We start from the raw sequence: 25,952 nt of genomic DNA, 5'->3' as shown, positions 1-25,952 counted from the left end.
TCCACATCCATCCCCAATGGAGATAGAAGGGCTCCAAATTCTGCAGGGGGGGTTGTGAAAGAAATAGTCATGGTGGTCTTATTGTTTCTGTGGCCCCAGGCAAAAATCTAGAATGGGACCTTAGAATCACTCCACCATGCCACTGAGGTCCAAGTCTTGTCCCTTCTGAAGTGGGCAAGAGCTGCTGCTGCACTGAGTCAGCCGCCCCTCTCCAGGGTGTGCAGGATTGTAGGCAGTTTGGGGAAACTGCCCCTGTTGCTCATTGGTTAAGACTGCCCATGGAAATTGTATTCTAAAGATTCTACCAGCAGCTATGCTTACCCTACTTGCAATACATGTTTACTAAAAAAAAAAGTCCACTGAGTTCATTGGAGCATAATTCCAGAACAATTTGCATAGGAATAAATTCTTAATATATCAGGGTGTTTTAGACCCCAGCAAAATTCTTTGATGTATTATAGAGGTAGCCATTTTGCTGTTAATTCTTATAATACCTTTAAATATTCTTAATGCTCTGGGAGCTTGGCTATTTATTCCTTGGTGCTTTCAGATTGGAGTTGCCAGCCTCCAGGTGGGCCTGGAGATCTCCCACTTTTACAACTCATCTCTAGCTGGCAGAGATCAACTCCCCGGAGAGCCGGCAGCACCTGTAGAAGAGCATGCATTAATCCATGTGTAGAGAAATTTAGCTAAGGCTCCGCATATCGTCAAGAGAAGGAGGCTGATGAAGTACATTCTATTGAAATAGCGAGGAGTCCTGCAATAAGCGGTTCCTCCTTACTTTATCCGTTTCGTTTGGAGTTGAACACTGAGTTCAAAGGATTTTACCTACTCCTGTGTCTATTAGAGGAAGCCGACTTCCAAGCTGTGGAAAGACTTTGTGGGGACATTACTTATACTGTATATTCAGCGTTCTGTTCTTTTTGTTCAATTCAGTTTGCACTAAATATATTTGTACATGGTTTTGTGAAAGTTACATTGTTTCTGGTGATTTCCTTATATTACCCCGGGAGAAAATGGCTGCTTTGAAGGGTGGACTTTATGGCATTGTACCATGCTGAGATCCCTCCCCTCCTCAAACCATGCCTTGTCCCGGAACTATTCCCAAAGTCTCCAGGTATTTTTCAAGAAAGACCTTCCAGCTCTACTTCAGATAAAGCAATTTCATGTTAACTTCTTGCTCGATAGTTTGTGTGTACTATCTCCCCACATCTTCTGCCAATGAGTCCCAAGACAAGTGAGATCTCAATGTTATGTTCCTTCTAAATAAAGCAGGTGTAGTAACTTTGAATGTTTAAACTGGGTCCTCAGGTATTATGCATGCAATGTTATTATATCAAGGATGGAAAATGTACATGGACAGTGTTAGCATGCCAGGCAGACATTGTTCTGGCTTGTTAGTGTTGCTTGTGTCACTCCTTTGTAGGTGTCGTTGCCTAGGTTAACTGCTGGCCAGCAGCAGATGTAAATTGCTCTGTTCTAATAGCAGTGAGTAACACTTTGGGGTTCCCATAGTTGCTCTTGTATTATTATTTCTAAGCTTGCATATAGCAAGTTTTACAATGTATCATGATCAGCAGACCATGGCAAAGATTAGTGGCTGTTCAAAAACACCCAGCAGAAAGCTGGACAGAGACTTATACAATGTCAGATTGATTCAGCATGGTCAGTTTGGCTCAGTTTTGTCTACTCTGACTGGCAGCCGCTGTCTAGTGTCTCAGCAGAGGAAATTCATGCCAGTCTCCTGCTCCCTGAGATCTTTTAACTGGAGAATGAGCTGTCTGTCTCGAGCATTTTATACTGTCTTTCTTCCAGGAGCTCATGGCTGTGTGCATGGCTTCCCCCTAGGGTTGCCTGGTCCCTTAGAGCAGCTAGCAGGGGATGGGGGTACACTTACCAGGAGCAAGAAGCAACACTGGAAATTAATGTGAAGTGCCTACATAACCTGGAAGTGATGTGGGCATGTCAGGGACATCAATGGACAATGCTCTGACTTTGGGGCAAAAACTCTATGGTAGAATTAGCTTCTACCATAGAGTTCTACCCCCATCATGTCTATGTCACTTCCAGGTTACATAGATACTGTGAAGGGGAGAGACGGTGGCTCAGTGGTAGAGCATCTGCTTGGGAAGCAGAAGGTCCCAGGTTCAATCCCTGGCATCTCCAAAAAAGGGTCCAGGCAAATAGGTGTGAAAAACCTCAGCTTGAGAGCCGCTGCCAGTCTGAGAAGACAATACTGACTTTGATGGACCAAAGGTCTGATTCAGTATAAGGCAGTTTCATATGTTCATACAGTATATCAGATTAATTTCTAGCATTCCTTCCTTTGGGGGGAGGTAATTCCACCCTATCCCCACCAGGGGGTCTGGCATCTCTACTCTCCCCTCCATTCTGCCCTCATAGAGAGATTTGATCTACAAGTTTTCTCCCTTCCCTATCCACTTGTAGCATTGTGTAGCTTTTTCCCTAAATGCTAAATTTCTGTATTCAAGTCTGAAAGAAATGAGATGGATCTCACAAACAGTAAAAGAAACTGATGTGGATTTTTTTAAATGTTTATTAGAAGATACTAAAACTTGATGTTTTTCAAGCTGACATGCTGTTCACCAGGGCATGTTTTAAAATTTTGTATTGGGTCTGCTAAGTAAGAAATCTTGCTCCATCAGAGGAAAGCTTACATACATAAACATAACATGGAGCTGCCTCATACTGAAGCAGACCCATCATCAAAGTCATATTGTCTTCTCTGACCAGCAGTGGCTCTCCTGGCTCCAAGGCAGTTTTCTTTCACCTGACCCTTTTAATTGGAAATGTGTGGGATTGAACCTGAGGCCTTCTATATGTCAAACAGGTTCTCTTCTACTAAGCCATGGCCACTCTTCATTGGAGAAAGTTTCCTTATTTTGAGGGAAACTATAGGATCTAACCCTGTGCAAATGAATTTCTTCAAAAATTGTGTTTGTGACAGCTGTCAGTCTCAGTGACAGTCTTCTCAGGACAGAGCAGTATTGGTTCGGCACCTTTCTTTAGGGTTGCCAGGTCTGTTGGATCAGCCAGTAAGGGATCCAGCTTCTACCATAGAGTTTTGCCCCAAAACCATAGCATTGTCTCGCCCACCCAAAACATCACCAGTGTACCTACATCTAGGGTTGCCAAGTCCAATTCAAGAAATATCTGGGGACTTTGGGGGTGGAGCCAGGAGACATTGAGGGTGAAGCCAGGAACAAGGGTGTGACAAGCATAATTGAACTCCAAGGGAGTTCTGGCCGTCACATTTAAAGGGACAGCACACCTTTTTAAATGTCTTCCTTCCTTAGGAAATAATGACGCATAGGGGCACCTTCTTTTGGGGCTCATAGAATTGGACCCCCTGGTCCAATTGTTTTGAAACTTGGGGGGGTACTTTGGGGAGAGGCACTAGATACTATACTGAAAATTTGGTGCCTCTACCTAAAATAACAGCTCTCCCAGAGCCCCGGAAACCTCCAGATCAGTTCCCCATTATACCCTATGAGAATCGATCTCCACATAGGGAATAATGAAGTGCTCAGCAGACATTCCTCCCCTCTCCCCCCCCCCTCCGTTTTCTGGCAACTCTGAAGTGAGGATTGGCCTCTCTAGTCACGAGTTGCGGCCAACTTCTTCCAAGTAACACAGAAACCCCATCCCAAGGGGAAGCCTTTCCAATCGGAGACTGGAGCCTCCGGAGGGGGAAAAAAATCACATGGTGGCTTTGGGGGCGGGGCTTCCCCTCGCCAGCCAGCTGACTGGGGGCGGGAAGGAGACTGGGAAAGCAGAAGAACCCCCACTGGGACCTGGGGATTGGCAAGCCTTCCTACATCACTTCCAAGTGATGTAGGCACATTGCCTTTATTTCTGGCTTTTGCCTGTTGAGGGTAGCCGGTGGTGAAGAGGGTTAACAGCTTGCCAGCGGTGGAGAGCAGTGCCCTGAACCAGGGGACCTCTGCTCCCACCATGAAGGTCTGGCATCCCTACCTTTCTTCTTGAAGGAAAGTGAATGAATAAATAATAAATGGCACTGATCTTGTAGTCTGGTTGAAGAAACACTACAAGATTCCCCTGAAGAAGCCTGCTAGCAAAGCATGTAGGGAATTTTAACTGAGTAGTAAAATATAATTTTACTTTACTTGCCTTGACCTTGGCCTATTTTAACTCAGGGCTGGCATCAACATATGTTGAGGTGAGGTAGCTGCTGAAGCCCAGGGCTTCCAGTGTGGGCTGCTGCCTTCACCTGTGCCTTCACCCCACTACTTGCCTTTGTACACTTACTTTGTGAGTCTTTATGCCACCCACACTACTTATGGTGCTCAGGACTCACCATGTAGGAGACGTATGGCAGCAGCTCACACCAGCAAGTGTGTAGGAGTAGGAATATATGGATGGGAAAAGTTGGCCTGAGCGTGAGGTGGGGCAGGGAGGGCCCCCCAGAAATTGGAACCAGCCTCAGTTTGACCCCCAGGCCCCATCCAGGTATCATGACCATTAATTTCAAGAGCTTAGCTCTGCCTGAGGGCCACCATAATATTGAATTTCATTCTAAGGGAATGAGCCTGAAGAATCCTCATGCTCGACACTTCCCCCTTCCTCCTCCTCCCGGCAAGGAAATGTAAAGCTTTTGCTGCAAACTCTCAGGCTGTGGTTCTGTTTGTTGCCATTGTGGTAAAGTAGTCCAGTTTGTTAAGCCTGTCACTTAACAGAGCTAAAATCCGTTCTCTCCCGATCCGCTGAACCTTAACCTCCCTTGGTGTAACATTCGGAAATTTGTGAGTGCCCTTTACGATAGCAATTTCTAATCTCATGACAGATTACACTACCTTTTGATTCAAAGTTCCCTGCTGTTGTAATGCGAGTTCTTTCACAGGAACAAAAAAGTAATTCTCTATCAGCCATTCTCACATAGCAGTGGTTGCCAGGAAACATCACACAGTATTAACAAGATAGTCTTTCACTGCTCCAGATAACGTATTGCTTCTGCTGCAAATTCAGGTTTTGCAATACACTTACAAACTAGCCCATAACTCACTTCCAGGCATGGGTACATTTTCTAAGTCTGGTGTTTGATGAAAACGGGTTGATCAATTTACAGTCTTGCCAGCGTGATACTCTTTGATAGTTAACGTCTCCTTCAGAGTCTTGGCTGCTTATTTAAAAACTTGCCTAGATGGAGCCACATTATCACACAGCAGAAACCATTTCTTGCAGGGGTTTTGTCCCTCCCTCCCTTTGCTGCAACCTGGACATCATTCCTAAATCTGCAAAACGTGAACCAATACATGTCATCTGATCTTTGTTAAATTATGTAATACACAAAATTAATGGATGGAATTCAGTGTTGCAAGATCCAATGATGGCAGCTAATTTAGATGAGAGGCAGGTTTTATATGATGGGTGCATTGTGCTACTACTGATGACTAAATAGAACCTTCATCTTTAGGGGCTGTATACCTTTGAATACCAGTTGGTGATGTCACAGAGTGAAAGTAGGTTTTGCCTTCAATGATAGCTTACCCTAAGGTATCTGGTTTGCTGTGAGAAACAGGATGCTGGACAAGATAGGCCCAGCAGGACTTTTCTTTTGTTCTTAAATGTTATTTAGTTGTGTATTTGTAAATGCATTCATTGCTTTTCTGTCAGTCAAAGTGATATGCAGATGCTAATAAGAAATGAATATTATCTAAAACATGTCGGGATCTGCCCAACTTCTTAATCATCACTATATGAACATCATCACTTTCCACTGGGACTTTACTGTAATTTGTAATGATTTCACCAGCCCAAACATATTTGTGAAATGATGGTTTGTAGTTGGACAGCAGAAACTAAACCCACCAGAATAGTTAAACAATCCAAGAGTCAACTGATGCAGAGCCTTCCAACTGCAGCTATTTCATGCAAATATCTTTGGTTATATTTTTAGGTTGTGCTGGTCAGTGGACATCTGGACAGCTGGGATGTTGGGCAGGGAGCCATGGATGACGGCGGTGGAGCATTTGTTTCATGGGAAGCGTTATCTCTCCTTAAGGATCTTGGTAAATATTTACCTAACCATGATGTAAGGAGTAAAGAATTGCATGACTTCTTAAACTCCACCCCCCCCCCCTCAGAAGTGACAACCAGTATGATTATTGTACTTCAGTCTTCTTCTGGTGAAAAGTGTCCATTTGCAGCGTAATTATTCCCAAGAGTGTCCCTGTAATAATAGCTGTTTCTTTAGAAAACCTGCAGTGCTGCTAATTTAGAAATGTAACACTTCCATATTTTTCATATCTGAGGTTTGACAGGAATCAAAGGTTTCTCTGAGTGTTGAGAGTCTTAACAGTGCAATCATAAGCAGAGTTATATTCTTCTAAGCCTATTGACTTCAGTAGATTTTCAAGAGTTCAACCCTGCATAGGATTACACAGTAAACATAGCTATGAAGTGTAACATTTTGTACTCATAAAAACACCATATAGGCAATGTCAAATACGTCTCTTTTGAACAGCCCCATTGTGCGGTCTGTGGTGCTGCCAGTCATGACCCCACCCATTTTTTAGCATTAAATCCTGTCCCTTTGTATATGGGTTGGGTTTTGCATTTATTTATTATCTGGGCTTTCTTTGTAGAAAAAGCCCAGCAGGAACACATTTGCATATTAGACCACACCCCCTGATGCTAAGCCAGTCAGAACTGTGTTCCTGCACAAAAAAAGCCCTGTTTATCATTAGATACCTGAACCTGTCTCACACAGTTGTAAAGAAAAAACAGGCTTAACCCTGTGTACACTGAGCTCCTTGGTGGCAATGCAAGCCCAATAATATTTTCCTGGGAGTGAGCCCCACTGAGTAGACTTAAGTAGGATATTGAGCAGACCTGCTTAAGATTGCTTTCTTAGTGTGGTGCAAGAAAATGCCATCAAGTCACAACTGATTTACAGCAACCCCACAGAGTTTTCAAGGCAAGAGATGTTCAGAGGCCCACCAAATTGAAAGATAGAGGACGATTATAATATGATGGAAGGATTAAAGATAGTGGCTAAACGTAAAAACTGTGTCGTAATAGGCGATTTTAACTACCCACAGATTGATTGGGTCAATATGTGTTCTGGTCGTGAGATCGAGTTTCTTGATGCTCTCAATAACTGTGCTAAGGAGCAGATGGTCTCAGAACCTACCAGAAGTGGGGCGATCCTGGATTTGGTCCTAAGTAACGCCCAAGACTTAAGAACATAAGAACATAAGAGAAGCCATGTTAGATCAGGCCAATGGCCCATCCAGTCCAATACTCTGTGTCACACTTTGTGTCACACAGCGGCCAAAAGAAATTATATATATATATATATATATATATATATATATATACATACATACACATATATACTTGGTGAGAAATGTAAAAGTGATCGCTCCGCTTGGGAGCAGTGACCATAACGTTATAGATTTCACCATTTGTATAAATAGGGCATTGCCCCAAAAGACCAGCACAACCACGTTTAACTTTAAAAGGGGTAAATTCTCTGAGATGAGGAGGTATGTGAAGAGAAAACTGAAAGGAAAGGTAAATGCCGTCAAAACCCTTGGGGAAGCTTGGAGGCTATTTAAAACAACAATCCTAGAAGCTCAGATAAAATATATATCACAAGTTAGGAAAGGCACAAACAGGTATAAGAAAAGGCCTGCATGGTTAACAAACAAAGTAATGGAAGCTGTAAAAGGTAAGAAGGACTCCTTTAAGCTGTGGAAAGCTAGTCCAAGTGAGATTAATAAAAGGGAACACAGGCTGTGGCAAATCAAATGCAAGACTGTGATCAGGCAAGCAAAAAGGGACTATGAGGAGCATATTTCAAAAAACATAAAGACCAACAATAAAAATTTCTTCAAATATATTAGAAACAGGAAACCAGCCAGGGAGGCAGTGGGGCCCTTGGATGACCAAGGGATCAAAGAATTACTGAAGGAGGATAGGGAAATGGCTGAGAAGCTGAATACATTTTTTGCCTCCGTCTTCACTGTGGAAGACGAGAAGTGTTTGCCCACTCCAGAACCGCTAATTTTGGAAGGGGTATTGAAAGACCCAAGTCAGATTGAGGTGACAAGAGAGGAGGTCCTACACCTGATAGACGAATTAAAAACTAATAAGTCACCAGGTCCAGATGGCATACATCCAAGAGTTCTGAAAGAACTCAAAGTTGAACTTGTGGATCTCCTGACAAAAATATGTAATCTTTCATTGAAATCTGCCTCCGTTCCTGAGGACTGGAAGGTAGCAAATGTCACCCCCATCTTTAAAAAGGGTTCCAGAGGAGATCTGGGAAATTACAGGCCAGCCAGTCTGAATTCAATACCAGGAAAGTTGGTAGAAACCATTATCAAGGACAGAATGAGTAGGCACATTGATGAAGACGGGTTATTGTGGAAGACTCAGCATGGGTTCTGTAAGGGAAGATCTTGCCTCACTAACCTGTTACATTTCTTTGAGGGGGTGAACAAACATGTGGACGAAGGAGACCCAATAGATGTTGTTTACCTTGACTTCCAGAAAGCTTTTGATAAAGTTCCTCATCAAAGGCTCCTTAGAAAGCTCGAGAGTCATGGAGTAAAATGACAGGTCCTCTTGTGGAACAAAAACTGGCTAATTAATAGGAAGCAGAGAGTGAGTATAAATGGGCAGTCTTCACGGTGGAGGACGGTAAGCAATGGGGTGCCTCAGGGCTCAGTACTGGGTCCCATGCTCTTTAACTTGTTCATAAATGATTTGGAGTTGGGAGTTAGCAGTGAAGTGGCCAAGTTTGCAGATTACACTAAATTGTTCAGGGTGGTGAGAACCAGAGAGGATTGTGAGGCACTCCAAAGGGATCTGTTGAGGCTGGGTGAATGGGCGTCACCGTGGCAGATGAGGTTCAGTGTGGCCAAGTAATGCACATTGGGGCCAAGAATCCCAGCTACAAATACAAGTTGATGGGGTGTGAACTGGCAGAGACTGACCAAGAGAGAGATCTTGGGGTCATGGTAGATAACTCACTGAAAATGTCAAGACAGTGTGCAATTGCAATAAAAAAGGCCAACGCCATGCTGGGAATGATTAGGAAGGGTATTGAAAACAAATCAGCCAGTATCATAATGCCCCTGTATAAATCAATGGTGCGGTCTCATTTGGAATACTGTGTGCAATTCTGGTCACCACACCTCAAAAAGGATATTATAGCACTGGAAAAAGTGCAGAAAAGGGCAACTGGAATGATTAAATGGTTGGAACACTTTCCCTATGAAGAATGGTTAAAACGCTTGGGGCTCTTTAGCTTGGAGAAACATCGACTGCGGGGTGACATGATAGAGGTTTACAAGATAATGCATGGGATGGAGAAAGTAGAGAAAGAAGTGCCATATTTTTCGCTCCATAAGACGCACCTGACCATAAGACGCACCTAGTTTTTAGAGGAGGAAAACCGGAAAAAAATATTCTGAACCAGATAGTGTAATAAAATATTTAATAAACTATAACAGAATAAAATTTAACCATGTAAAGTGAACAGCAGTCAACAGTGGCATTAAGAACCATTATCACTGTCATTAACAAATGGAGAGACTTAAAGGTTTGAGTACTCTAGTTTTCTGGAAACCCCAAGAACTCATCATCGCTAGAGTCAGAATTTATGAAGCTCATTTGCTCGCAATCACTGAGATCACTTTCTTCGCTGTCTTCATATAAGATACCATCTTCACTTCCATCTAAGGCATTGCTAATGCCACATTTTTTGAATGACTGTACAACGATCTCCTCCTCTACTGAGTCCCATGATGTTTTCACCCATTCACAAACTTGAGTGATGGTGGGCCTCTTCATTCGTCCAGTAGATGTCAGATCATGATTAGCAGCAGCCATCCATTTGTTCCACTCTTCTCTTATTAAGACCTTAAATGGCTTGTTGATGGAAACATCAAGAGGTTGCAACTGGCTGGTAAGCCCTCTGGGAATTACAGCTAGATGAGTCTTCACTTCTTTGAAGCACTTGTTGGTTCGCTAATATGTGCTATAAACTGGTCAAGCACTAATAAGGCAGGTTTTTTCAGAAGTCCTTCATGACGTTTGTCCACCTTTTCAACCCATATCCTCATTTCATTTTCATCCATCCATCCTTTCTTATGTACATGTACAACAACTCCTCGCAGAATCACTTCTTTTGGAAATGTTTTCCTTTTGAAAATCAACATGGGTGGCAATTTGGTGCCATCAGCACAGCAGGACAACACAGCTGTGTAATGGGTCTTCTCATGCCCTGAAGTTTTTACAGTGATGGTTTTGGCACCCTTCAGATCTACAGTCCTATTAGATGGCACATCAAAGGTTAGCGGGACTTCATCCATATTCCCAATCTGGCCAATTTCAAAGCCATTTTTCTTCCTAGCATCAATAACAAATTTATGAAAGGACAGAATTTTAGATTCATTTTTTGGCATTTTTTGCACAATTCTAGTTTTGGTCCGCATAGCAAGACCACATCGCCTCATAAATCTATAGCACCATGATGGTGATCCTGTAAAATCCTGAATGCCTTTCTCTATAGAAATGCATTTCGCTTCAAATATGATCATTTTTGTTAAGACAGAGAAGCCATTATTCCGGTGACGTATCATCCATTCTTTCATGCCCACCTCTAACTGTGGCCACTTTGCAGCATGCCCACGGAAAGTGTGCTTACTTTTATCTGCTTTTTGCAGCTGATCCTCCTGTTTCCTCCACTCTCTAATCATTTTTTCAGTTGGAGGAGGCCCAAAATGTCTCTCCGCTGCTGTTTCTATGCTCCTTAGCATATTTTACTACCTCTAGTTTAAAAGGAATTTTATATGCTAGCCTTTTCTGCTTTATCATCCTTGCACTGGTAGAATGAGGTACTGTAGTATTTTTCTGCAAGAAATGAAAGAACTGTCAGTATCATTTCTTCAATGTTTACCATTGAGCACTAACCATTTGCATTGTCACTAAGCGCTGAACATTTGCATTACCATTGAGCGCTGACCATTTGTGTTACCACTGAGCGCTGACCATTTGCATTGTCACTTACCATTGGCTGCGCATTATCACTGACCAATAACCTGCACTGAGCATTGTATTAAATCAATGAAAACAACAATCAGCCATATTAAAATTTATAACATATTTAAGACCTAAAACACAAACACAAAAATGGACTTTGTGCATCATGTGTGCAGTATAAATTAATAATTGATTCCAGTGACCTGACTTTGTACATCATAATTACGGTAATACTGACCACTAAAGTTTAATATTTAATGCTCAAAGTGGAACATCATATGTATGGGGTAAATCAAGATTTAATGAGTGATAAAGTTTATTTTTTTAATGAATTGTGTCCCCTGCAGCCAGCATTCATAGTACCTCAGACAAGCCCAGCCGTTGAATGGAGAGTAATGCGCATGCGCACTGCTGTCCTTGCTGTCTACTAGGAAACGCTGCCTACTACAAACTCTTCTCCAATAAGCGCGGCAATAACACAGCCAGCAACAGCACTCACTCCTCGCTTGCAGTCTTCCCTCCTCCTCTGTACGATCTCCTCCTTCTTGGCTGGGACCCGCTTCTCCACGCTGCCACCATGGAATTGTAAGTTTCCTGTCTGGACCCGCTCTCCTTCCATGTAGTCCTGGTAATGGTAATCTGGCTGCAGGCTTCCCCACGGCATCATTAAGGTCCCCAACATGCACTCTTTTTTGCAGTATTCGCTCCATATGACACACACACTCCCCCCCCACACACTTTTTTTTGCATCTTATGGAGCAAAAAATACGGTACTTTTCTCCCTTTCTCACAATACAAGAACTCGTGGGCATTCAATGAAATTGCTGAGCAGTCAGGTTAAAACGGATAAAAGGAAGTACTTCTTCACCCAAAGGGTGATTAACATGTGGAATTCACTGCCACAGGAGGTGGCGGTGGCTACAAGCATAGACAGCTTCAAGAGGGGGTTAGATAAAAATGTGGAGCAGAGGTCCATCAGTGGCTATTAGCCACAGTGTGTATATGTGTGTGTGTGTGTGTATTTTTTTTAAAAAAATTGGCCACTGTGTGATACAGAGTGTTGGACTGGATGGGCATTGGCCTGATCCAACATGGCTTCTCTTATGTTCTTATAGTCTTAAGTTTGCTATTGCCTGCCTCCATGTATCAGCCTGGGTATTTCTTGGAGGTCTCCCATCCAAATACTAGCCAAGGCCGCCCCTGCTTAGTTTCCAAGATCTGATGAGAACTGGCCTATCCAGTTCTAAGGGTATTATTATTGTTGTTGTTGTTATTATGATAGATGGATGGATGGATAAATATTCTAATATGCACACACATATACAGAGTCATCTTGAGTTTTTATACAGAAAAGAAAGATACAAATTTATTAACATATTTTGAGAATAAGCACAAAACCATCAATCTTAACTGAAAACATAAACCATTTACTTAATTTTGTTCAGAGGAAGAACATTGAAACTGTCTTGACGTTCCGAAAAAGACAAGTTCTCTTTCTCTCCTGAGTTTGGGCTTCTGTGAAAAAAAACTTCTCAGTGCACAGCTCTAGAACAGGAGATGGGCTTTGAAACATTTTTATTGATGTTGCATTTGCTTACAGTGAAAGAACTCTGCAGTACGTGAATTTAAAGAGATATTGAAAGAGATTGACAGAGTCCTGGAAGTTTGGCTATTGTAATTTTTTCATGAATTTTGGCACTATATTGTGATATTGTATTATTTTGATAAGAATATATTGTTTGCATTGTGATTTGGTGCAATTTGTTTCCAAGGTTATTGTCAGGGGCTGGATCCAGAGATTATTTCACTTCCACTTAAAAGCACTGGACTGTTTGTTAGATGCACACTGAAAAAGGGTATATATATATGTACCAGGGTGGAGGATGACAGATGACTAAGAAGCTGAATGCTCACATTTAATGACAGTTCGAAATAAATCCTAATGGTAATACAAAATAAATCCTAATACTACAATGACTAATCTGAATGTATACAGGAGCATTAAACATTAATTTAATTAGTTACTAGAACTGTGCACATCAATCCAATGAATAACCAAATGACTAACAATTTCTGTTGATATTGAGAACCAAGAAGTGCAGACAAATTTGTCAGTTATTTCCAATTCTGCAGGTTGTTGCTCCGGTTATGCAACAACTGCCTAAGTGTGCTCAGTCCTTAGGGCCAAAGAAGGGTGATCAAAGATACTGTAATGTTCTTTTACTAATTTATCACTGGTTACAGTACTGGAAATATCTGCAACAGCAGATGAAGAGTGGGTGTAATTTTTTACTACGTACCTAAAACGAATAACTTTAACACCTTCAAATTCATAAAATCTGTCTTTGACTTGTGCACCGTATTGCAAATATTCATATGAATTAATAAGTCTTCTTTAACATGTCCACACTAATGGGCATGTCAGAACCTGGTAACATCTGCCTTGCATTGATTTGGCTGGCCTTGGAAGTAACTCCCCAGCTATGGATTTATAAAAACCTTCACAACTAATGTGAATTATTTAGACCCTGCACTAGCTGGACATGAGCCTTGATTGGTCAAGAATCTATTTCCAGGGCAGGCCCTAATTCTTTGCATTGCATCAAGCTGTCACCTCCAGTGCCAGCACTCCCATTAGATGACCTTAGACTGTCTCCTAGGGCACAGCCCTTGAGGGTGCCAAATTGGGTGCCCCCATGTGTCTTGCGGCAACCACTGCCACCCCAGGGCAAAAGCTAGAAGGGCGGGGGCCACTGCTCTCTTCTGGGTGATTTAAATCATGGGAGGGTGCCCAGGAACAGCCACTGCCCTTCCCACACTAGTGATAGGGCCCGCTGATTGCTCGTTCCCTGCCTGCTGCAATGACCTCTGCCTCCTCCTTCTTAGGGTCCAGGATGAAAGCTGGGAGGGTGGGGGCTTCTCCTTCCCTCCCAGGCAGCAGCAGCAGGGGGGGGGGAGCGAGCTAGGAAGGGGGAGTGCCCAGGAGCAGCCACTGCGCTTCCCACGTGCAATATAAAGGCCCCACAGATCAGCCCCACAGATCAGCCAGCCTTTTCACTGGCACAGGAAGGGCAGCGGCTGCTCCTGGATGCCCTCCCACACAATTTAAAGTTCCTGGGAGCAAGGGGGCAGCCCCCACCTTCCCAGCTTTCACCCTAGCACCTTAGAAGGAGGAGGCAGAGTCTCTTGCAGCTGCGGCAGAGGGGGGAGTGAGAAAGGGGGAGGAAGGGCAGCAGGGCAGGAAGTCAGGGCAGGGGGGCTGACAGAGCACCAAGAAGCCTGGCACCGGCCTGGTCCCCTCCATGCATTCAGCATTTTTCTCCCTGTGTTTTTCATTACTGCTTTTCTGCTATGTTTATCTTATTCTAGCATCCACACTTTCTGTTTCGGAACAGGATTTCCTGAGCGCATTGTGGCATCGCTGGAACATCTCAGACTCACAAAAGCTCATAACCTGCCACAAATTTTGTTAGTATTTAAGGTGCTACTGGGCTCTTGCTCTTTTCTACTACTGTAGATACCTGCTGGTATTCATATATTGCAATCCTATGCAAAGTTACTCCAGTCTAAAATAAGTGGTCTTAGATTGGAGTAAGTGTGCAGAGGATCACACTGACAGTATCTTTGCTTCATCTAAATTATGAATATTATACTCTCTGCTTTTCTTTAATTACTGAGAGGGGGGTTAATCTGGATTTAGGGAAGTTTGCAACATGAGACTTTATATAGGGCTAGGCTTCTGAATCTCAAAGCTATCCCAAAGGGCCAGAATTAGGGTTGCCAACTCTGGGTTGGGAAGATTCCTGGAGATTTGGTGCTGGAGCCAGGGGAGGATGGAGTTTGGGGAGGGGAGGGATCTCAGTGGGGTATAATGCCATGGAGTCAACCTTCCAAAGCAGCCAGTTATTCCAGGGAAATTGATCTACTGAGGAGGTCAAGGGTGGGGCCAATGGGTGCCATACTGAATGGCCACCTCCATGGATTCAGCCTTGCTTTCAGTCTAACAAAGGCTTTTTGGAGGGAGAGGGATAATTAAGGGGTGGGGGGAACCTGCTGTTAACTTGGCTCTGCATTACTCAGTGTAAACCAGAATGTATTCCAGTCATTATCTTTAGATAAAAGCAAAGCCTGATTTTATTAAATATCTACATAAACCATCACAAAGTACTTCTTGCTATTCCAGCCATTAATAATAGTTCTGATAAGCTGCAATCACTTTCTCAAACTGAATAGTAGCTGGGCCTATGAGTACTTTGTATATGCACATTGTACCTCTTTGCATAACTTTACAGTTTTATGGATTGCAGGGAGAAAGTAAAATAACCGGATCTTGTCACTGGTAGCATGGTTTTCTACCCAGATGCTGCATGACTAATTAGCTGTTTTAACCTAATTTCACTAGCTAAACCATTTTAATAAAAGCCATTCAAGTGTGGTTAATGATATTTTAGTTTGGAAAACAAATTGTTCGTTTTAAAAAAATTCTTTAAAGATGAATAATTAGATCTTCAGATGCTGACAGCAATTCCAAAATACTCAAAGAGAATTTCCATTTTGCAAAACAAGGGTGTATTAAGAATCGGATTTGTTAGACTTTTTTTTTTATTAAACTTACATTTGGAGCTTGGATACTTCAGTGTCCATTCACAATAAATTGGGAACCATCTTGATGGCTTAATTTTTTTTTTTTTTTTTGCAGTCTCAGTAGTTAACCCATGTTGCACGGTGAAAGATGATAACACAGGCAGTGAGTTGAATGACCAATGAAAGAAATAAAGCAATGAACCAGTGAAGAAATTACTTTTTTCCTAAAGAGTACAGATTCAAAACCAACGTTAGTTAAAGCTCATAAATTTACCTTTACTGCATAAAGTAACAGCCAAATAGCGCAAATAGAAGCTACTGATCTATAACCCTTCAGAAAAGAAGGTCACCAATTCCAGGCTGGACAAAGGATTATCTATACACACTAAACAGCAAATTGTGGAGAGGATTGTGATTAATTTTATTTTGTTTTGCCTTGGATACAAAGTAAGAGAGTTTCATCTCGCCTTCTGTAATCAAGCCAAGACAGGGTTCTTTTTCCTTTGCCCTTATTCCAAGTGCATTCCTTATGCTGTTTTGAGAGTCCAGGTGCCTGTTCCTTTGAGTCCATTTCAGATGCCCAGGAGAGTATCGCAGGGGTGGTCAGAAGAAAGCATCTCTTTGAGTTGAAGTTGCAGTTTTCATTTCTGGAAAGCTCTTAATTACTGGTGTGAGGTCTTTGCCTATGTGAAAGGAAAGTTAGCCATGGCAACTCTTCATTGGCCAAGCTTTGTGGGGTTTGGGGGGTGGTGGTGGAGCAAAGTACATACCCTACAACAGGGTCTTTCGTGGAGAGCCCCACAGACACTTTAAGTTCATTGTGATGGAAGTCCATATGTTTCTTTGGTAGATGTTATTTGGTTGGAGAATTAGAATTCTTCCTGCCACTGGAATGGGAAGCGAGTCTCTTTGAAAACAGCTGAAATTGTGCTGATTTGAATGCCATCTGCGCAAAACTCAGCACAGAGGAGTTTTTTTTATTTTCCTGCAAGCTTATTCAAACCACATTCCTCATGTTCTGGGCTGCCAGATGGGCATTCCCTTTACCACCCTTGCTTTCAGGATTGCAAGGGAGGTCCAAAGAAACCAGGCTTTGAATCTGGGCTGCAGTTCCAATGCCTTAATTACTGAAATAGAATCTTGACTTCAGGAGTGACAGTTAAGAAGATTAATGGCTGGACTGAATCTATAGAGGCACATTTCTTGGCAACAAACTCAGTGGAAGCTATCCAAATATATCAAGGTACATCTTTAGTTTTAAGGCCTATGCCAGTAGTTATAGTAATAGCATGACTGAGGCGAGGAGATAGTCCCTCTCTTGATTGTTTGGTTGTCTAGAATTTTTTTTGCTGGTCTTCAGTGTTTTGTCCTTCACTATGTCTACTATATTTTTTTGTTTCAAGATTCCTAAGTAAGGTTGTTCATGAAATTTTTAGATTCCTCCCCCCACTCCGAATGTAGATATGTCCACTCACAAATATGTCATACTACAACAGAGCCAATATTATTTTTGCTCCCCTAACTTTGTCACTATAAAATGGTTATTTACTACATAATCATATACATATTAACAGACTTCAACTTCGTATGTAGGTGCCACTGAATTTTTTTTTCTTAAAGACAGCATGGCATATTGGTTAGAGTGTCAGACTAAATTCTCTGAGACCCAGGTTTGAATCCCCAGACTGTCCCTGAAGCTTGCTGGGTGACCTTGGGCCAGTCACACTCTTAGACCAACCTATTCCACAGGGTTGTTATGAGAATAAAATGGAGGATAGGAGAATAGTAGTGGCTGTTTTGGGTTCTTACTGGGGAGATGGGTGATGTATAAATTGGAATGACCTGATAAATTGTTGGCCAGTCCCCTGGATGACTGTTGGCCAGGTCCATTGGAAATAAAAAACAGAAGCAAATATATGTCTATTTTTAAACTACTTCAAATCAAACTTATATTTATTTATTTATTTATTCTATAACTTATATCCCGCCCTTCCCACAAAATGGCTCAGGGCGGCTCACAGCAAACAATAAAACAATAAAACAGAGTTCAGAATTATTACATTTAAAAGTTAAAACATTTAAAGACCTAAAACCCTTAAAATTTTAACATTAAATCTATACCGTATGAGTCACAGAAGTCTAATAAGCTACATTTATTTCCCAGTCAGGCGTAGGCTAACCGGAAGAGGGTTGTCTTACAGGCCCTGAGGAACTGAGCAAGGTCCCGCAGGGCCCTCACCTCTTCCGGCAGCTGGTTCCACCATGTAGGGGCCATTGTGGAAAAGGCCCTGTCTCTGGTTGCCTTCAGACAGACTTCCTTAGGCCCGGGGATGGTGAGAAGGTTTTGAGTCCCAGACCTCAGTACTCTCTGGGGAACGTGTGGGGAGAGACAGTCCTTCAGGTAGGCAGGTCCCAGGCCATATAGGGCTTTAAAGGTAATGACCAGCACCTTGTACCGGACTCGGTATGTTATTGGGAGCCAGTGCAGAGCCCGGAGACCCGGCCGAATGTGCCCCCACCTTGGGAGGCCCAATAACAGCCGGGCCGCGGCATTCTGCACCAGCTGCAATTTCCGGGTCCGGCACAGGGGCAGCCCCATGTAGAGGGCATTGCAGTAATCCAACCTCGAGGTGACCGTAGCATGGATCACTGTTGCTAGGTCGTCGCGGTCCAGGAAGGGGGCCAACTGCCTTGCCCGTCTAAGATGAAAAAACGCGGACTTGGCAGTGGTTGCTATCTGAGCCTCCATCTTTAGGCACGACTCCAGTAGCACCCCCAGGCTCTTGACCCTGTCTGCCGCCGTCAGCGGCGCACCGTCAAAAGCTGGCAGGGGGATTTCCCCCCCCTGGTCCTCCACGACCCAAACAAAGGACCTCTGTCTTCACAGGATTCAGTCTCAGTCCACTCAGTCTGAGCCACTCAGCCACGGCCTGTAGTGCCCGATCCAGATTTTCTGGGGCGCAGATCGGTCGGCCGCCCATAAGTAGATAGAGCTGGGTGTCATCAGCATACTGGTGACACCCCAGCCCATACCTTCGGGCAATCTGGGCAAGAGGTCACATATAGATGTTAAATAACATCGGGGAGAGAACCGCTCCCTGGGGCACTCCACAGTTAAGTGTGCACCTCTGGGATAGCTCCCCCCCAATCGCGACCCTTTGTCCCCGACCTTCAAGGAAAGAGGAAAGCCACTGCAAGGCCAGCCCCTGAATCCCCGCGTCGGCGAGGCGGCAAGTCAGTAGCCGATGGTCGACCGTATCGAACGCCGCCGATAGGTCCAACAACATGAGCACTGCCGAGCCACCCCGGTCCAGATGCCGTTGAAGGTCATCTACCAGGGCAACCAACACCATCTCCTTCCCATGGCCCGGGCGAAAGCCGGACTGAAGTGGGTCAAGGATGGAAGCGTCCTCCAGGAAAGTCTGTAGCTGCCTCGCCACTGCCCTCTCAATAAGTTTGCCCAGAAAGGGCAAATTTGAGACCGGCCTATAGTGTGCCAATTGGGCCGGGTCTAAAGATGGTTTTTTTTAGGAGGGGACGGACCACAGCCTCTTTAAGTGACACTGGAAAAAGCCCTTCCGTCAGGGATCTGTTTATGATATCCCGTACCGGATATCTGAGATCCCTCTGGCAAGATTTAATAAGCCAGGAAGGGCATGGGTCCAATTTACAAGTTGTTGGGCGGGCAGATAAGAGAATCCTGTCAACTTCATCCAGGCTGAGGGGGCTGAAACCGTCCAGAATATGATCCGAAGACATGCTCGGGGCCTCGGTTGCATTAACTGTCTCAAAATTGACGGGGAGGTCGAGGCGGAGTGATGCGATTTTATCCGCAAAATAGTTTGCAAAAGCCTCACAGCCTATCTCCAATTCAATAGAATTTGGTCTGCCCTGGGGCAGCTCTGCCCCTTGGTAAAGGATTGATGCCAGGTTAACAAAACAAAGGACTGTTACCAAGATGAGGCTCTAACAGTCATTCTCCCTATAAAAGACCAGTTTTCCTACTCCTCCACACTAGCAAGTACTTTATAGGCCTACTGATGGAGAATGTCCTGGGTGACTCAGCAGCTTCCTGTTGATGCTGGTAGAGGACTGCCTCAGATAGGGTTGCCAAGTCCAATTCAAGAAATATCTGGGGACTTTGGGGGTGGAGTCAGGAGACATTGGGGGCAGAGCCAGGAGCAAGGGTGTGACAAGCATAATTGAACTCCAAGGGAGTGCTGGCCGTCACATTTAAAGGGACAGCACAACCTTTTTAAATGTATTCCTTCCATAGGAAATAATGAAGGATAGGGGCACCTTCTTTTGGGGCTCATAGAATTGGAACCCCTGGTCCAATCGTTTTGAAACTTGGAGGGTACTTTGGGGAGAGGCACTAGATACTATACTGAAAATTTGGTGCCTCTACCTAAAAAAACAGCTCCCCAAGAGCCCCATATAGATGTTATTTAACATATAGATCCCCATTATACCCTATGGGGTATAGGGTATCAAGTCCCCATTATACCCTATGAGAATCGATCTCCACATAGGGAATAATGAAGTGCTCAGCAGACTCTCTCCCCCCCCCCAGTTTCTGGTGACTCTGAAGTGAGGGATTGGCCTCTCTACTCACAAGTTGCAGCCAATTTCTTCCAAGTAACACAGACACCCCCTCCCAAAAGGAAACCTTTCCAATCGGAGACTGGCACCTCCGGAGGGGGAAAGTCACATGGTGGCTTTGGGGGCAGGGCTTCCCCCCGCCGGGGGCGGGAAGGAGCCTGGGAAAGTGGAAGAACTCCCGCTGGGACCTGGGGATTGGCAAGCCTAGCCTCAGACTGTTTTGCAGTCTTTGCACAGATCTTTCTAAGGCATTATTCCCACCTTTTCAGCATGCACAGATATTCCAGCCTCTTCCTAGGCTATCTGTGGTCTTTCTACTGCCTTCTCTTTCATGGTGAATCTTTCTTACCTTTAGCCTCTCACTCAGACCTTAGACCTTGGCTGGTAACTTTCTTTACTTAACAGTATTTGTTCTCCAAACTTATTTTTCCACAGAAATAAAGTATATAAATGCTTTAAAAATAGAAAGATACTTCATCCACAGTCACCTTGCCATTACTATTGACCCTTTTCAAACTACCTTTTTATACCATTTTAGTAACTGCTTAGCTATAACGTTGCCAGGTTCAACTCAGGAAATACCTGGGGACGTTGGGGGTGGAGCCTTGAGTCTTTGAAGGTGGAGCCAGGAGACTTTCCTGTTCCCTAAATAAATAAATAAAAATACAGCAGTGCAGTTCCCCTGAATAGTCTTCATTTCCTCATCTTCTTTTGTACCTTCAAAGGCTTGCCCAGCAGCTGCACATCTACTAAATAAAAGTGAAATTTGTCATACCCCCACATGTCCTTTGCCATGGTTTTATTAAGGGAAACACACACACATACATACATACACATACAAAGCAGCCAAAATAAACACAGTTTGCAAGCCCACACTTCTGTGATCTCACTGGGGCAGTTTACTCATGGGAGTTGCTGATTGTAACAGGCTGCTGTATTTCAACCAGTTTCTTCAGACCAACACAGGAAAATGAAAGTAAGGAACAAAGCCGTCTAGGAGTGGAGTTTACCCTTATCCCATAATCAGGTTCTAGTTTACTCTTTACTATCTTTTTTACTATGCAAACAACTTCTGAAATGAATGCAAAGCAAACAGAGGGGCTGTGCTCTCTTAGTTTCTCGCAACTTCACACACTCACTGGGAAGAACCAAATGGCTCTGTTTGCTCACCACCCCCATCCAGCTTTTCTCCTACTGAGATTTAAAGGTACACACACCTTCCAAAACACAAGCAGTTTTCAAGCTTCTTCTAAGCTTGCTGAGATTTAAAGGTACATGGTGGCTGTTGGGGTGGGGCTTTCTCTCCATCGGCCAGCTGGCTAGTGGCATGGAGGAGCCTGCAAAACTGGGGGATCCCCTGCCCAGACCTGGGGACTGGCAAGCCTAGGTTGCAAATGCTAATGGGTTTTTCTTGTCATTTCAGACAGACCCTTTTTGGCTGCTAGTGGAATTTATTTACCTGTTCATATAACCCCACCTGCATTGGGTTAGCAAAGTGTGGTTGAGCCACTTTTGAGGGAAATTGTTTTTTTCTTTCAACCTTCTTGTTGTGCTTCTGAATAGCTGTGGTGTGCTGTTTAAATTGTCCATAGTGCTTCCTATAATGCTGCTCCCCTCCCCCCACCTTTTTCACCATGTGATCTTTCTTGGACTTTAAAAAAATCAACCTAAGATGAGCACTGTAGCGCTAAACTGCTATAGTGCTTCAGTGCTACAGCACTCACCTTAGAACATTTTTTTAGTCTGAGGAAGATTGCAAGGCAAAAAAAGGTGGTGGTGGGGAAGTGGCACTGTTTGAAATTACTTCAGAGAAAGCTCATTAACAGAAGGAAATTAAGTGTATGAAACCCTCATCCCTGTATCACTTTACTCCAAATTGGGCCAGCAAGGAATAACATCCGGTTTAGAACAGTAATGTGAAAAGAGCATGTTTTCCTAGACACCCTCAAGAAATTCTTGCTTTTTACTATATTTTTGCTATACGGTGATCCAAATTACAAACACACAAATGCATGTGCGTACAAGGTCAGGGAACTGTGTACCATTTCTATGATGTCTCAACAAAACATGTGTGTCATATCAGATCAAATCAAATATTGGAGTAAGCTGTGTATTCAAGCACCTACTTTGGAGGCTAAAAACTGGAAAATACATTTGAGAGTATGGCATGGAAAGCCAGCAGAACACAACACCTGTGTGCAGATAATCAGAGATGGAATAGAGCAAGAAGAATTTGCTCATTCAGTCTGTAACCAGTATTTGAATGGGAAGTAAATTACTCGAATTTGAGCACTGAAATTGTATGGCTCATGTGCCTGGTTTTGCTGCTTCAGCTCACACATTTAGTTTTTCCAGTACCAACAGCAAGCCATAAGAGGGAACTCGGACCGAGGAATGTGTGTTCTGGAGTGGCAAGGAAGAACTTGATAACAGAGGGATATGGTACCAGCAACCTCCTAGCTTTTCCTCTGCAGGGAGAAAAGGAACTTATGGGTAGGATTTTAAGTACCCCTTGCCCCCTCCCATCCCTCTTCAAACTTGCAGCCTCCTGAGTCTGGTTTTGATTTTTAAAAGTCCTGGGAAAGTGCTTGCAACTGTTTGTCATATCTATTTTACCCCTATGAATAGACAGAACTCACCTAGAGTTGTCTCATGAAGGTGTAGTCCTGCAGGTGTGTCTTGCTGTTGCAGGCAACTTTTCACAATGGCATTAATGTCTCCTGTGTAGATGGATAAAGCCCAATGTAAACAGCTTTTCCTCATGAAAACAAAGAAAACCCTGATGCATCCATGAAGGGGCAGGGAGCGTGTTCTTGAGGCTGTTCCCATAGCAACTTGTTCAAAGGAAAGATGGCTGCTGTGGCAATGAAGGTGTCTCTGTAGACTATTGTTCCTTTATTTATCTGACTGGTATCTGTCCACTAATTATGTGAGGGAACCCATGCAATCAATGTAGATGAATCTGTAGTAACTGGTTCTCTAGTGACTTCAAGAAATAACGGCAGTAGTATAGTATACCTTATAGCAACTGATGCAAACAACTATAATGGGAAGGCATAGTAAATATCTTCACAGCTAACTCTGCATATAAGCCTCTGTTTCTGAGAAACACTGTGTCAAGCAAAATTTTTAAAGCATTAGACTGTGAAAGGCTCTTTTAAAAGTGTAATATATAGAGTTCATTAGAATGTAAATAACCAACTATCCTTAAAGTCCACTTAAAATGTAAATTAAAACTTTATTCCCTTCTCCTGTTCATCCTGGCCAGCATGTGCAATGGAAGGAGGTGGCGAAATCCTGAGAAGCTATAGTAGACTGTATGTCAGAAATATTCTTTTGTGATTTAGAAAGGATGATTGCCCTGTGAAAAAGAGGACATAGAATATAGACAAACAGGACATTACAAGTGTTTACAACTGAAATTACTGTGGTTTTTTTCACTTGGCAAAAATATAAGTCTGATTCCCTATACATGTTTCCTTTAGAGTTGCCATTTGTCCAGTTATAGCAGGTGAACCTCCAGTGGCACTCCAGTATTCAGTGCAGTTGCTGGGAGGAAATGGGAAGAACGACATCACATGACATCACATCACCTCTGACTGGAACCTTAAGTGACATCAGCACAATGCAGAGATACTCTAGGAATTGTCCCAGTCTCTATGGCTTAAACCACAGAGATCAGGGGAAATCATAGAGCATCACATCATTTCCAGATTCCTAGTCAGAAATGGCATTGCAGCATTGTGCAATGCTGTTTTAAAATCTCCATCCCCAAATGCTCCCACCAGAGTTTGAAGCTGGGATGACAACCTAGTTTCCATAGATCTAACTGGGAATTCTTAACACCATTCTCTTCTACAAGTGTCAACTTCACTGAAAGCTTGAGTACACTTTTATGATAGACAGTATTGGGTAGAGCTTGGTGGCAGAAGGATTTCAGGTCTTCAGAAACCACTTTAACTGTCTAAATGGAAAACGCCACTGAGGTGAATCCCTCCCTCCCATCCCCATGCATGTACATTTTAATATGTCCCATGCAGCTTGAGACTAGACGGGTCCCGTGTCACTGAGACAGAGAGAACATTACAAAGAGAGTATGGACAGAGCTATAAATATATCTCTGTGTTTCACTTGGAAAAGGCAAGGAGCAAAATGGTAAGCGTACAGCCAGGTCTAGTTCAAAGGCTAAAACAAATTTTATGTTTCTGTCAAAATGAGAGTGAAAGAACATGACGTTTTCTGGTGTGGAACATGCTGGGACTGCTTCTGTTGATTCTAAATAACCCACTGCTGAAAATTAGTAGGCAGCTAACGGAATAATTTTGAAAGTGAAGGGAGTGCTGCAAAATAGCAGTGCAAACTTCTTAGGCCTAGAGTTGGGCATAACAGCCAGTGACAGATCCAGCTCCTGTTGATCTTAGGGGAAATCAAGATACTGCAAAGAGAGGCTATAGGCAGCAGCCATGGAGATGTCAACAAGAGTCAGCATCAGTCCGTCAGGAAGATCAGTCAGCAAAGGTGACTCAAAAGGGTCACGAGGACTAAAGGGGTGCTGCCAGGCCTGTTGACATAAAGAGATGGGTGCATTGGTTGAATCCCTGCCTGAGGTTCATTGTTCAAGGTGAATCACATGCTGTTCTTAATAGTCTACAGCCAGCCTGAAAACTACTTCAGGCTGCCCAGTGCTGTTTTTTGCTGTTTTTATGTCCCTCTTCAGACACTGATTTTCGGTTGCCAGCCTTCAGGTAGAGGTCTGGAGATCTCCTGGAATTACAGCTGCTGTCCAGACCACAGAGCTCAGTTCCCCTGGAGAAAATGTCTGCTTTGGAGGGTGGTCTGTGTCGGAGCGGGAGTAGCAGAGTGAGGGAGATGACTTGCCCGACACAGGGCTTCAGGAAAGAAAATCAGGCAGACACGTGCAACTAGTGCCAAAAGGTGTATTAACATATATACACAACAAGTGCTCTCTTGTGCAGTCTATACAATATCACCTCCACGGACAAAGTGCTTCGCCTAACCACCATCTCACAGGGAGAGACCTGTGTGATGCACACACAGATCATATATAGTCCAAGCAGCCAATCCTGGCCGTGCTGACTCAGCAGATTGCATCACTTGGCTTCTGCCGGCTCAAGCCGGTCTGCTGATCAGGTCACTGTGACCTAGCCTGGCAGCTAGATCACCAGCTGTCATACTGTAGCTGTCAGACTGGGTTTATGTAGATTCTTGCTCCAACACACCTCCTAATCTATTTAAACCCAGTGCACCAAAACACTTTACACAGTTTACATACATGTCCACCAGCAACATTACAGTTCATATTTACGTAGCTCGGAACCCTTTCCGGAATTCGTTCAGGAACTCATCATGATTGTAAAACACATCATCGTGTTCCTGTTCAGCCAGCTCTTTCAGACGCTTGGCTTCAGCCTCCTTCTCCCTTGCCTCGCACTCTGCCACCCAGGCTTTCCATTTCTTAGCCTTTTCTTTTAACATTTCCTCAAATCCGGGTGGGTCTGGATTGACAGTCAGAGTGACATAGGGACACTTGTACCTAGCGGGACGTTGGCCTTTGGTGGACCTGGCAGACACCCGTGGCCCTGTGCTTGGACCAGCTTTGTCTTCTTCGGGTTGCTCTGTTCCCACCTCCTGGGCTGGTTGCTCTGCCCCTGTAATTGGGTGTTGAACCTCCTGACTCTCACACTTTACCTCCAGTTCCTGCATTTGAGGCT

At 43.7% G+C, this 25,952-nt stretch overlaps 1 protein-coding gene across 3 annotated transcripts in view; it reads left to right on the top strand.

Annotated features, from left to right (window-relative positions):
* Nucleotides 1–25,952, top strand: part of CPQ (carboxypeptidase Q) — a 272,969-nt gene that overhangs the window by 146,195 nt on the left and 100,822 nt on the right. For all 3 annotated transcript variants that reach the window (XM_060243464.1, XM_060243462.1, XM_060243463.1), the window contains exon 6: nucleotides 5,939–6,050. In XM_060243464.1, coding sequence (XP_060099447.1) covers nucleotides 5,939–6,050 — 112 coding nt within the window. The remainder of the gene's footprint in view (nucleotides 1–5,938; nucleotides 6,051–25,952) is intronic.

Source organism: Heteronotia binoei, chromosome 7, assembly GCF_032191835.1.
Source record: "Heteronotia binoei isolate CCM8104 ecotype False Entrance Well chromosome 7, APGP_CSIRO_Hbin_v1, whole genome shotgun sequence".
Classification (NCBI taxonomy): domain Eukaryota; kingdom Metazoa; phylum Chordata; class Lepidosauria; order Squamata; family Gekkonidae; genus Heteronotia; species Heteronotia binoei.
Note: the sequence above shows the minus strand (reverse complement) of the source record. Positions and strands in the feature narration are given on the sequence as shown.